This window comes from Oncorhynchus mykiss, chromosome 21 (genome assembly GCF_057628025.1).
Source record: "Oncorhynchus mykiss isolate SJ-2025 chromosome 21, ASM5762802v1, whole genome shotgun sequence".
In the NCBI taxonomy this organism is placed as follows: Eukaryota; Metazoa; Chordata; class Actinopteri; order Salmoniformes; family Salmonidae; genus Oncorhynchus; species Oncorhynchus mykiss.
In genome coordinates this window covers 2,178,382-2,191,967 of record NC_143042.1, presented here as the reverse complement: position 1 = coordinate 2,191,967, position 13,586 = coordinate 2,178,382, and the positions used below count along the sequence as shown (strand labels likewise).

At 44.6% G+C, this 13,586-nt stretch overlaps 1 protein-coding gene across 3 annotated transcripts in view; it reads right to left on the bottom strand.

Moving 5' to 3' along the window:
- LOC110531908 (gamma-secretase-activating protein) overlaps positions 1–13,586 on the bottom strand; it is a 35,228-nt gene that overhangs the window by 16,202 nt on the left and 5,440 nt on the right. For all 3 annotated transcript variants that reach the window (XM_090213417.1, XM_090213418.1, XM_090213419.1), the window contains 10 exons: positions 12,717–12,790; positions 12,487–12,570; positions 11,678–11,770; positions 5,703–5,844; positions 5,380–5,464; positions 3,904–3,973; positions 3,657–3,817; positions 3,058–3,192; positions 2,008–2,066; positions 1,156–1,187 (listed from right to left, as the gene is read on the bottom strand). In XM_090213417.1, the coding sequence (XP_090069543.1) occupies positions 1,156–1,187; positions 2,008–2,066; positions 3,058–3,192; positions 3,657–3,817; positions 3,904–3,973; positions 5,380–5,464; positions 5,703–5,844; positions 11,678–11,770; positions 12,487–12,570; positions 12,717–12,790 (935 nt within the window). The remainder of the gene's footprint in view (positions 1–1,155; positions 1,188–2,007; positions 2,067–3,057; positions 3,193–3,656; positions 3,818–3,903; positions 3,974–5,379; positions 5,465–5,702; positions 5,845–11,677; positions 11,771–12,486; positions 12,571–12,716; positions 12,791–13,586) is intronic.

Genomic DNA, 13,586 nt, shown 5'->3' with positions numbered 1-13,586 from the left:
CAATCCTAGAGACAAGGTTTCTCACAATCCTAGAGAGACAAGGTTTCTTACAATCCTAGAGACAAGGTTTCTCACAATCCTAGAGAGACAAGGTTTCTCACAATCCTAGAGACAAGGTTTCTCACAATCCTAGAGAGACAAGGTTTCTTACAATCCTAGAGACAAGGTTTCTCACAATCCTAGAGACAAGGTTTCTCACAATCCTAGAGACAAGGTTTCTTACAATCCTAGAGAGACAAGGTTTCTCACAATCCTAGAGACAAGGTTTCTTACAATCCTATAGACAAGGTTTCTTACAATCCTAGAGAGACAAGGTTTCTCACAATCCTAGAGACAAGGTTTCTTACAATCCTAGAGAGACAAGGTTTCTCACAATCCTAGAGACAAGGTTTCTCACAATCCTAGAGACAAGGTTTCTCACAATCCTAGAGACAAGGTTTCTCACAATCCTAGAGACAAGGTTTCTTACAATCCTAGAGACAAGGTTTCTCACAATCCTAGAGACAAGGTTTCTCACAATCCTAGAGACAAGGTTTCTTACAATCCTAGAGAGACAAGGTTTCTCACAATCCTAGAGACAAGGTTTCTCACAATCCTAGAGAGACAAGGTTTCTCACAATCCTAGAGACAAGGTTTCTTACAATCCTAGAGACAAGGTTTCTTACAATCCTAGAGAGACAAGGTTTCTTACAATCCTAGAGAGACAAGGTTTCTTACAATCCTAGAGACAAGGTTTCTCACAATCCTAGAGACAAGGTTTCTTACAATCCTAGAGAGACAAGGTTTCTCACAATCCTAGAGACAAGGTTTCTTACAATCCTAGAGACAAGGTTTCTTACAATCCTAGAGAGACAAGGTTTCTTACAATCCTAGAGAGACAAGGTTTCTTACAATCCTAGAGACAAGGTTTCTCACAATCCTAGAGACAAGGTTTCTTACAATCCTAGAGAGACAAGGTTTCTCACAATCCTAGAGACAAGGTTTCTCACAATCCTAGAGACAAGGTTTATCACAATCCTAGAGACAAGGTTTCTCACAATCCTAGAGACAAGGTTTCTTACAATCCTAGAGACAAGGTTTCTCACAATCCTAGAGACAAGGTTTCTTACAATCCTTCTATTAATGGATAGTGGCTTTTAGAATGTGGCATCTTACCAAGATTCCAGCTGTCCACCATCGACAGAACTCTGAAAATAACAGAGGAAATATCAGATGATATGACTTACTTGACTTTTAAGTGGAAACTGTGTCTGTGTGTATACAGTATCTCTACGTGTCTGTGTGTATACAGTATCTCTACGTGTCTGTGTGTATACAGTATCTCTACGTGTCTGTGTGTTTGAGTGTTATTATCTATCAGTGTTATTGATCCCTGTGTTAATATCTATCAGTGTTATTGATCCCTGTGTGTTAATATCTATCAGTGTTATTGATCCCTGTGTGTTAATATCTATCAGTGTTATTGATGCCTGTGTTAATATCTATCAGTGTTATTGATCCCTGTGTTAATATCTATCAGTGTTATTGATCCCTGTGTTAATATCTATCAGTGTTATTGATCTCTGTGTTAATATCTATCAGTGTTATTGATCTCTGTGTTAATATCTATCAGTGTTATTGATCCCTGTGTTAATATCTATCAGTGTTATTGATCCCTGTGTGTTAATATCTATCAGTGTTATTGATCCCTGTGTGTTAATATCTATCAGTGTTATTGATCCCTGAGTGTTAATATCTATCAGTGTTATTGATCCCTGTGTTAATATCTATCAGTGTTATTGATCCCTGTGTTAATATCTATCAGTGTTATTGATCCCTGAGTGTTACTATCTATCAGTGTTATTGATCCCTGTGTTAATATCTATCAATGTCCTTGATCCCTGTGAGTTTGTCTCTCTGTGCTTTCAATAGTCAAGTTCCCCCTGTACCCCACCAACACACTTCCTCCAACACACACAACATTCTGCAACACACAAGAGACCCTTCGCTCTTCGGTTCTCCACCTACTGTTTAGTGTTCTCCTCAATGTGACGTAGATAGTTAGAAGCCTTCTTGTTCTTTGACTTCTGAAACAGACAGAGGGAGGAACATGTTCTCTGACTTCTGAAACAGACAGAGGGAGGAACATGGTCTCTGACTTCTGGAACAGACAGAGTGAAGAACGTTCTCTAACTTCCTCTTATGAAGGTATAATGTACTACATTTTACATGTCCATGTTAGTCATTTAGCACATTCAAGAGCAATTAGGGTTCATTGCCTTGCTCAAGGGAACATCAACAGATTCGTCTCAGGGATTCGAGACAGCGACCTTTCGGTTACTGACCCAACGCTCTTAAACTCTAGGCTACCTGTTGAAGTGGTTCTATAAGAGAATATGTCAGGAATTGGAAATGATGAATGTTTTCATACTGTCCTACTGCTAGCTGCAGTGTAAAGCTTGGGATCAGAGAGAGAGACCATGGTACCATACTGTCCTACTGCTAGCTGCAGTGTAAAGCTTGGGATCAGAGAGAGAGACCATGGTACCATACTGTCCTACTGCTAGCTGCAGTGTAAAGCTTGGGATCAGAGAGAGAGACCATGGTTCCATACTGTCCTACTGCTAGCTGCAGTGTAAGGCTTAGGATCAGAGAGAGACCATGGTTCCATACTGTCCTACTGCAGTGTAAAGCTTGGGATCAGAGAGAGAGACCATGGTTCCTGTGGTGCACTGAGCTCCCAGAGATAATCTATATTCCAGTCTCTGTGTGTGAACTCACCAGGGTAGCTAGCAGCGTGGTCCAGTCTGGCAGACTGTGAGAGGTTCTGGATCTGCAGTTTGATCCTCTAATATGTGTGAACTCACCCGGGTAGCTAGCAGCGCGGTCCAGTCTGGCAGACTGTGAGAGGTTCTGGATCTGCAGTTTGATCCTCTAATGTGTGTGAACTCACCCGGGTAGCTAGCAGCGTGGTCCAGTCTGGCAGACTGTGAGAGGTTCTGGATCTGCAGTTTGATCCTCTACTATGTGTGAACTCACCAATGCTGCTACATATTTCCAGGTCTGAACAGAACTAACCAGGGTAGCTAGCAGCTTGGTCCAGTCTGGCAGGTTCTGAGATGCTCTGTATCGTGGGTTTGGAACCGCCTCAAAGTACTTCATCTTTTCTGTGCTCCACTGCAGCTCTTCCCAATAACCCTGGAGACTCCTGGCCTGCAGCCAAACATCACCAAACATCTAGTCAACACCAGATGTTTACTACGTTTACAGGTTGTACTAAATCAGTCCATTTGTTACGGTCATCTTGAGACCTCCTTGGAAACTACATGATTTATGGTAACGGGGTTCATACCACATCACATTAAATGAAATGCACTTGATTGTAACAAATGGTTCGTGTTTTGCCTTTAATTAAAGACGGCCTCCATCTACAGAATAATCACTGGGTATTTCATTGTAAATAGCCCAGTTTATATAATATTATTACGTCCTTACTTTCAACACAACTCTTCTTCGTTTAATTCATTAGATATGCATTCTTTATCTGTTACTGAGCACTGGATCTGCTTCCCACTCCTGTCTGCCCCCTAGTGTCTAACCTGAAAATAAATCACTAAATTTAACACACGTGACTGATCAGGTAGTTGAATAGCTGGAGTGGGTGAAAGACATCTAACCTTTCCTTTGAACACTGGTTCAGCATGGAGCTCTGTGGTGCAGGTGACACTGGGGACCTGGTCTAGAGCCTCAGGTACCTTCTTCTTCTCAAACACAGAGGAGTAGGGTAGGACTTCATCCAGACTGAGACACTTCTTATAGATGATCCTGTACAGTGACGCTGTCGTTGAAGGGAGACCATGATTCTTCCATTAAAACACCACAAAAATAGATTTTAAAAACGATGATAAGTCTTGTTCCACTTACCCAGAATAAATTCCTGAATTTGATCGAAGGTGTCGAACGGCATGACATTGTCACAGATCCAATCTATGATCTGCAGAGAAAACACGTGAAGTAACAGCAGTGCTATGTAACAACATCGTGGTATTGTTACTATAGTAACTCCAGTGTTAACACACATGCATGAAGCCATGTTACGTAAAGGGTTTCCACAGAGTGGATGAAACCACAGCAGCCTCGTCCTCCTGGACCTCTAAGACGGGTTACCTCTCTGACTGTGTTGTCATGGCCACAGAGACACCGTTTAGAACAAGTACTGCAGATGGAGATTTCAAGTGCAGCACTTTCTCTATTATAAACAACCTGACTCATGGTCAGCACCCAGTCCTGAACTTCTCCCTCCAAAACATCTCTCTCTCACTCTCTCACACACTCTTCAAAGGGGGAGACACTCTAGACCCAAACTGCTATAGACCTATATCTATCCTACCCTGTACTGTGCAGTCGTATTCATCGACCTGGCCAAGGCTTTTGACTCTGTCAATCACCCCATTCTTATCGGCAGAGTCAGCAGCCTTGGTTTCTCAAATGATTGCCTCGCCTCGTTCACCAACTACTTCTCTGATAGAGTTCAGCGTGTCAAATTGCAGGGACTGTTGTCCGGACCTCTGGCAGTCCCTATGGGGGTGCCACAGGGTTAAATTCTCAGGCCGACTCTCTTCTCTGTATACATCAATGATGTCACACTTGCTGCTGGTGATTCTCTGATCCACCTCTACGCAGACGACACCATTCTTTCTTTGTTAGGTATGGCACCACCTTATCTCAGCTCACTGGTCACCATAGCAGCAACCACCTGTAGCACGCGCTGCAGCAGGTATAATTCACTGGTCACCCCAAAGCCAATTCTTCCTTTGGCCGCCTCTCCTTCCAGTTCTCTGCTGCCAATGACTGGAACGAACTGCAAAAATCTCTGAAGCTGGAGACTCTTACCTCCCTCACTATCTTTAAGCACCAGCTGTCAGAGCAGCTCACAGATCACTGCACATGTACATAGTGCACCTGTATATAGCCCATCTGTAAATAGCCCATCCAACTACCTCATCCCCATAATGTTATTTATTTATTTTGCTCCTTTGCACCCCAGTATCTCTACTTGCACATTCATCTTCTGCCAATCTACCATTCCAGTGTTTAATTGCTATAATGTAATTATTTCACCACCATGGCCTATTTATCCCTTATCTTACCTCATTTGTACACACTGTATATAGACTGTATGTTTGTTTTACTCCATGTGTAACTGTGTTGTTGTTTGTGTCGCACTGCTTTGCTTTATCTTGGCCAGGTCGCAGTTGAATATGAGAACTTGTTCTCAACTAGCCTACCTGGTTAAATAAAGGTTAAATATATATATTTTAAACACACTCTGTCTCTCTTGCTCTCTCTCTCTCTCTCTCTGAACAAAGTGTTCTCGTGGGTTTTGCTTGCATCTCCTACCTTCAGTTCTAGTGCAGCGTTGGGTCCCATGTAGAGCAGCAGACAGTGCAGGGCAGCCAGGCGTTGAGCGTCAGGTCTCCTGTGGCTACAGCACAGAGCATACAGACATCATGACTACGACATAAACAGAGGAGTGTACCATCACTATAATACTCAATGCTGCAGTACCTTCTACATGCAGTAAGCATGAAATACACACTCAAGACCATTTTCCATTCAACAATGGATTGAGCTATATTCTATTCTATTCTATGTCATTCTATTACATTCTACTCCATTCTATTCTATTCTAGTCCATTCTATTCTATTCTAGTCCATTCTACCTGCAGTGCAGTAGGTCCATTAGGAAGGAGGGGTTGAGGTCTACAGTGTACATCCTGCCTGTGTTCAGGTCCAGCAGAGAGGACTCGGGTAGAGACAACACCACACTGTCTGATCCCAACACACCCAGCTCTGCATCAACACCTGTAACACAGTTACACTGGGGCCATCATCAACACAGTTACACTGGGGTCATCATCAACACCTGTAACACAGTTATACTGAGGCCATCATCAACACCTGTAACACAGTTACACTGGGGCCATCATCAACACAGTTATACTGGGGTCATTATCAACACAGTTACACTGGGGCCATCATCAACATAGTTACACTGGGGTCATCATCAACACCTGTAACACAGTTATACTGGGGTCATCATCAACACCTGTAACACAGTTATACTGGGGTCATCATCAACATAGTTACACTGGGGTCATCATCAACACCTGTAACACAGTTATACTGGGGCCATCATCAACACCTGTAACACAGTTATACTGGGGCCATCAACACCTGTAACAGTTACACTGGGGCTATCATCAACACAGTTACACTGGGGCCATCATCAACACAGTTACACTGGGGCCATCATCAACACAGTTACACTGGGGCCATCATCAACACCTGTAACACAGTTATACTGGGGCCATCAACACCTGTAACAGTTACACTGGGGCTATCATCAACACAGTTACACTGGGGTCATCATCAACACCTGTAACACAGTTATACTGAGGCCATCATCAACACCTGTAACACAGTTACACTGGGGCCGTCATCAACATAGTTACACTGGGGTCATCATCAACACCTGTAACACAGTTACACTGGGGCCATCATCAACACCTGTAACACAGTTATACTGGGGCCATCAACACCTGTAACAGTTACACTGGGGCTATCATCAACACAGTTACACTGGGGTCATCATCAACACCTGTAACACAGTTATACTGAGGCCATCATCAACACCTGTAACACAGTTACACTGGGGCCATCATCAACACAGTTATACTGGGGTCATCATCAACACAGTTACACCGGGGCCATCATCAACATAGTTACACTGGGGTCATCATCAACACCTGTAACACAGTTATACTGGGGCCATCATCAACACCTGTAACACAGTTATACTGGGGCCATCATCAACACCTGTAACACAGTTACACTGGGGCCATCATCAACACAGTTATACTGGGGCTATCATCAACACAGTTACACTGGGGCCATCATCAACACAGTTACACTGGGGCCATCATCAACACAGTTACACTGGGGCCATCATCAACACAGTTACACTGGGGCCATCATCAACACAGTTACACTGGGGCCATCAACACCTGGAACACAGTTACACTGGGGCCATCATCAACACAGTTACACTGGGGCCATCAACACCTGGAACACAGTTACACTGGGACCATCAACACCTGTAACACAGTTACACTGAGGCCATCATCAACACCTGTAACACAGTTACACTGGGGCCATCATCAACACAGTTATACTGGGGCCATCAACACCTGTAACACAGTTACACTGGGGCCATCATCAACACAGTTATACTGGGGCCATCATCAACACAGTTATACTGGGGCCATCAACACCTGTAACACAGTTACACTGGGGCCATCATCAACACAGTAACACTGGGGCCATCATCAACACCTGTAACACAGTTACACTGGGGCCATCATCAACACAGTTATACTGGGGCCATCATCAACACAGTTACACTGGGGCCATCAACACCTGTAACACAGTTACACTGGGGCCATCATCAACACAGTAACAATGGGGCCATCATCAACACCTGTAACACAGTTATACTGGGGCCATCATCAACACCTGTAACACAGTTACACTGGGGCCATCATCAACACAGTTACACTGGGGCCATCATCAACACAGTTATACTGGGGCCATCAACACCTGTAACACAGTTACACTGGGGCCATCATCAACACAGTTATACTGGGGCCATCATCAACACAGTTATACTGGGGCCATCAACACCTGTAACACAGTTACACTGGGGCCATCATCAACACAGTAACACTGGGGCCATCATCAACACCTGTAACACAGTTACACTGGGGCCATCATCAACACAGTTATACTGGGGCCATCATCAACACAGTTACACTGGGGCCATCAACACCTGTAACACAGTTACACTGGGGCCATCATCAACACAGTAACAATGGGGCCATCATCAACACCTGTAACACAGTTATACTGGGGCCATCATCAACACCTGTAACACAGTTACACTGGGGCCATCATCAACACAGTTACACTGGGGCCATCATCAACACAGTTACACTGGGGCCATCATCAACACAGTTACACTGAGGCCATCATCAACACCTGTAAAACAGTTATACTAAGGCCATCATCAACACCTGTAACACAGTTACACTGGGGCCATCATCAACACAGTTATACTGAGGCCATCATCAACACCTGTAACACAGTTATACTGAGGCCATCATCAACACAGTTACACTGGGGCCATCATCAACACCTGTAACACAGTTATACTGAGGCCATCATCAACACCTGTAACACAGTTACACTGGGGCCATCATCAACACAGTTATACTGGGGCCATCATCAACACCTGTAACACAGTTATACTGGGGCCATCATCAACACCTGTAACACAGTTATACTGGGGCCATCATCAACACCTGTAACACAGTTACACTGGTGCCATCATCAACACAGTTACACTGGGGCCATCATCAACACAGTTACACTGAGGCCATCATCAACACAGTTACACTGGGGCCATCATCAACACAGTTACACTGGGGCCATCATCAACACAGTTACACTGGGGCCATCATCAACACCTGTAACACAGTTATACTGGGGCCATCATCAACACCTGTAACACAGTTACACTGGGGCCATCATCAACACAGTTACACTGGGGCCATCATCAACACAGTTACACTGGGGCCATCATCAACACAGTTACACTGAGGCCATCATCAACACCTGTAACACAGTTATACTAAGGCCATCATCAACACCTGTAACACAGTTACACTGGGGCCATCATCAACACAGTTATACTGAGGCCATCATCAACACCTGTAACACAGTTATACTGAGACCATCATCAACACAGTTACACTGGGGCCATCATCAACACCTGTAACACAGTTATACTGAGGCCATCATCAACACCTGTAACACAGTTACACTGGGGCCATCATCAACACAGTTATACTGGGGCCATCATCAACACCTGTAACACAGTTATACTGGGGCCATCATCAACACCTGTAACACAGTTACACTGGGGCCATCATCAACACAGTTACACTGGGGCCATCATCAACACAGTTACACTGGGGCCATCATCAACACAGTTACACTGGGGCCATCATCAACACAGTTATACTGAGGCCATCATCAACACAGTTATACTGAGGCCATCATCAACACAGTTACACTGGGGCCATCATCAACACAGTTACACTGAGGCCATCATCAACACAGTTACACTGGGGCCATCATCAACACAGTTATACTGAGGCCATCATCAACACAGTTATACTGAGGCCATCATCAACACAGTTACACTGGGGCCATCATCAACACAGTTACACTGGGGCCATCATCAACACAGTTACACTGGGGCCATCATCAACACAGTTACACTGAGGCCATCATCAACACAGTTACACTGGGGCCATCATCAACACAGTTACACTGGGGCCATCATCAACACAGTTATACTGGGGCCATCATCAACACAGTTATACTGAGGCCATCATCAACACAGTTATACTGAGGCCATCATAACACAGTTATACTGAGGCCATCATCAACACCTGTAACAGTTATACTGGGGCCATCATCAACACCTGTAACAGTTACACTGAGGCCATCATCAACACCTGTAACAGTTACACTGAGGCCATCATCAACACCTGTAACAGTTACACTGAGGCCATCATCAACACCTGTAACAGTTACACTGAGGCCATCATCAACACAGTTACACTGGGGCCATCATCAACACAGTTATACTGAGGCCATCATCAACACAGTTATACTGAGGCCATCATCAACACCTGTAACAGTTACACTGAGGCCATCATCAACACCTGTAACAGTTATACTGGGGCCATCATCAACACCTGTAACAGTTACACTGAGGCCATCATCAACACCTGTAACAGTTACACTGAGGCCATCATCAACACCTGTAACAGTTACACTGAGGCCATCATCAACACCTGTAACAGTTACACTGAGGCCATCATCAACACCTGTAACAGTTACACTGAGGCCATCATCAACACCTGTAACAGTTACACTGAGGCCATCATCAACACAGTTACACTGAGGCCATCATCAACACAGTTACACTGAGGCCATCATCAACACCTGTAACAGTTACACTGAGGCCATCATCAACACAGTTACACTGAGGCCATCATCAACACAGTTACACTGAGGCCATCATCAACACCTGTAACACTGAGGCCATCATCAACACCTGTAACAGTTACACTGAGGCCATCATCAACACCTGTAACAGTTACACTGGGGCCATCATCAACACCTGTAACAGTTACACTGAGGCCATCATCAACACCTGTAACAGTTACACTGAGGCCATCATCAACACCTGTAACAGTTATACTGGGGCCATCATCAACACCTGTAACAGTTACACTGAGGCCATCATCAACACCTGTAAACGTTACACTGGGGCCATCATCAACACCTGTAACAGTTACACTGAGGCCATCATCAACACCTGTAACAGTTACACTGAGGCCATCATCAACACCTGTAACAGTTACACTGAGGCCATCATCAACACAGTTACACTGAGGCCATCATCAACACAGTTACACTGGGGCCATCATCAACACCTGTAAACGTTACACTGGGGCCATCATCAACACCTGTAACAGTTACACTGAGGCCATCATCAACACCTGTAACAGTTACACTGAGGCCATCATCAACACCTGTAACAGTTATACTGGGGCCATCATCAACACCTGTAACAGTTACACTGAGGCCATCATCAACACCTGTAAACGTTACACTGGGGCCATCATCAACACCTGTAACAGTTACACTGAGGCCATCATCAACACCTGTAACAGTTACACTGAGGCCATCATCAACACCTGTAAACGTTACACTGGGCCCATCATCAACACCTGTAACAGTTACACTGAGGCCATCATCAACACCTGTAACAGTTACACTGAGGCCAGTTTAACACCTGTAACAGTTACACTGAGGCCATCATCAACACCTGTAACAGTTACACTGAGGCCATCATCAACACCTGTAACAGTTACACTGAGGCCAGTTTAACACCTGTAACAGTTACACTGAGGCCATCATCAACACAGTTACACTGGGGCCATCATCAACACCTGTAACAGTTACACTGAGGCCAGTTTAACACCTGTAACAGTTACACTGAGGCCATCATCAACACAGTTACACTGGGCCCATCATCAACACCTGTAACAGTTACACTGAGGCCATCATCAACACCTGTAACAGTTACACTGAGGCCAGTTTAACACCTGTAACAGTTACACTGAGGCCATCATCAACACAGTTACACTGGGCCCATCATCAACACCTGTAACAGTTACACTGAGGCCATCATCAACACCTGTAACAGTTACACTGAGGCCAGTTTAACACCTGTAACAGTTACACTGGGGCCATCATCAACACCTGTAACAGTTACACTGAGGCCAGTTTAACAAACACACACTTGGGCTGCATCTGAAATGACTCCCTATTCCTCATATAGTCCACTTCTGTCGGTAACCAGGGTCGTGTTCATAGACACGTAATGGAGTGAAACACAGAGGTGTCTCAACCGTTTAAAAAAAAAACTATATTTCCTTTTCCATTGCAAAACAATTGGCTACGGTGTGTCCTGATGAACATGCCCCAGGTCTAGCCTTACCTGAGAGGAAGAGACTGTGGCAGAGCAGCTCCTGTTGCCTGGTGTTGATGCAGTGCAGGAAGTGACCAGACAGGTAGACTACCACGTAGTAACCTGGGCAGAGAACAGCAGGCTAGTCTACATTTATTCATCAGCTATCTTCGACAAGCCTCAAATGTTTTTGGTTGGTTTATTTGTTTGTTCTCTTATGTAAATGTCTACTATACAATAACAATAAACATCTTATCACAAATAACTCCTAAAACCACTTCCTCAGTCCCAAGTAGAAGTAGCACTATCAGGGGCTGTGATAGGATGGATGGGCTGTGTGGGAGTGTTCCAGTAGGTTCTGAAGGGGTTGTGATAGGATGGATGGGCTGTGTGAGAGTGTTCCAGTAGGTTCTGAAGGGGTTGTGATAGGATGTATGGGCTGTGTGAGAGTGTTCCAGTAGGTTCTGAAGGGGTTGTGATAGGATGTATGGGCTGTGTGAGAGTGTTCCAGTAGGTTCTGAAGGGGTTGTGATAGGATGGATGGGCTGTGTGAGAGTGTTCCAGTAGGTTCTGAAGGGGTTGTGATAGGATGTATGGGCTGTGTGAGAGTGTTCCAGTAGGTTCTGAAGGGGTTGTGATAGGATGTATGGGCTGTGTGAGAGTGTTCCAGTAGGTTCTGAAGGGGTTGTGATTGGAAGGGTGGGCTGTGTAGGAGTGTTCCAGTAGGTTCTGAAGGGGTTGTGATAGGATGGATGGACTGTGTGGGAGTGTTCCAGCAGGTTCTGAAGGGGCTGTGATAGGATGGACAGGACGTCTGTGAGACAGATGTGTTGACTGACCTATAGGGATGAAGAGAGGGAGGAGATCTGTACTACATGGACTAGGGGTGCCATCCAGAGCCACTGAGAACGTTTTACTGCAGCCTGTAGAGGGCAGAGAGGCTCTGGTAGATTACAATGTACAACTTGAAACTTTGAAGAACTTAGGATTTTCCCTGACGGAACTTAATTAGTCATTTGTGAATAATGTATGGAACTAATGCAACATGGTAAGACGTATAATACTGAACCTCTGTGCACCAGGACTATGGTGTATGTGATCTCCTGGTTGACACAAGCAGGCTGGCTGTAACACACACACATACTCCCTGCAATCAACAGTAAGGAGCAGGTATTAAAACAACCAATTACACTAACAACAAATTAATACAAAGAAGAAGAAGAAGCAGAAGCTAAACCAGAAGAAGAAGTAGAAGCAGAACCAGAAGAAGCAGAACCAGAAGAAGAAATAGAAGCAGAAGAAGAAGCAGAACCAGAAGAAGAAATAGAAGCAGAAGAAGAAGCAGAACCAGAAGAAATAGAAGCAGAAGAAGCAGAACAGAAGAAGAACCAGAGGAAGCAGAACCAGAAGAACCAGAACAAGCAGAAGAAGAAGAAGCAGAACCAGAAGAAGCAGAACCAGAACCAGAAGAAGCAGAACCAGAAGAACCAGAAGAAGCAGCAGAACCAGAAGCAAAAGAAGAAGCAGCACCAGAAGAAGAACCAGAAGAAGTAGCAGAAGGATAGCATTTTAACAATGTGGTATTGATTGGGGTCTTATTAAAAGCAACAGTGTTTTATTGGTTGAATCTTGAATGTCATTTTGAATAAGTAGCACAGTGAAGTGATTATGATCCTGGCCCCGGGCCGTCGTCAACCATCTTTAGATTTGATAGGCCTTTCAAAGAAACACACATTATTTTTACGATTGGGAAGCCTGCAGCATTTCCAATTGTGCAGCTTGACTAATGCAATCTTGAGAATTGAGAAGTTGTATTAAATCTGGGCTCTGTGAAGGGAGTGTGATTGTGCTGGTGGTGGACTGAACTGTCCATTGATCAAGGAGTGACACAGTTCATCTAGATCACAGTAGCTACAGCACTTACCCTCTGTTTCCATTC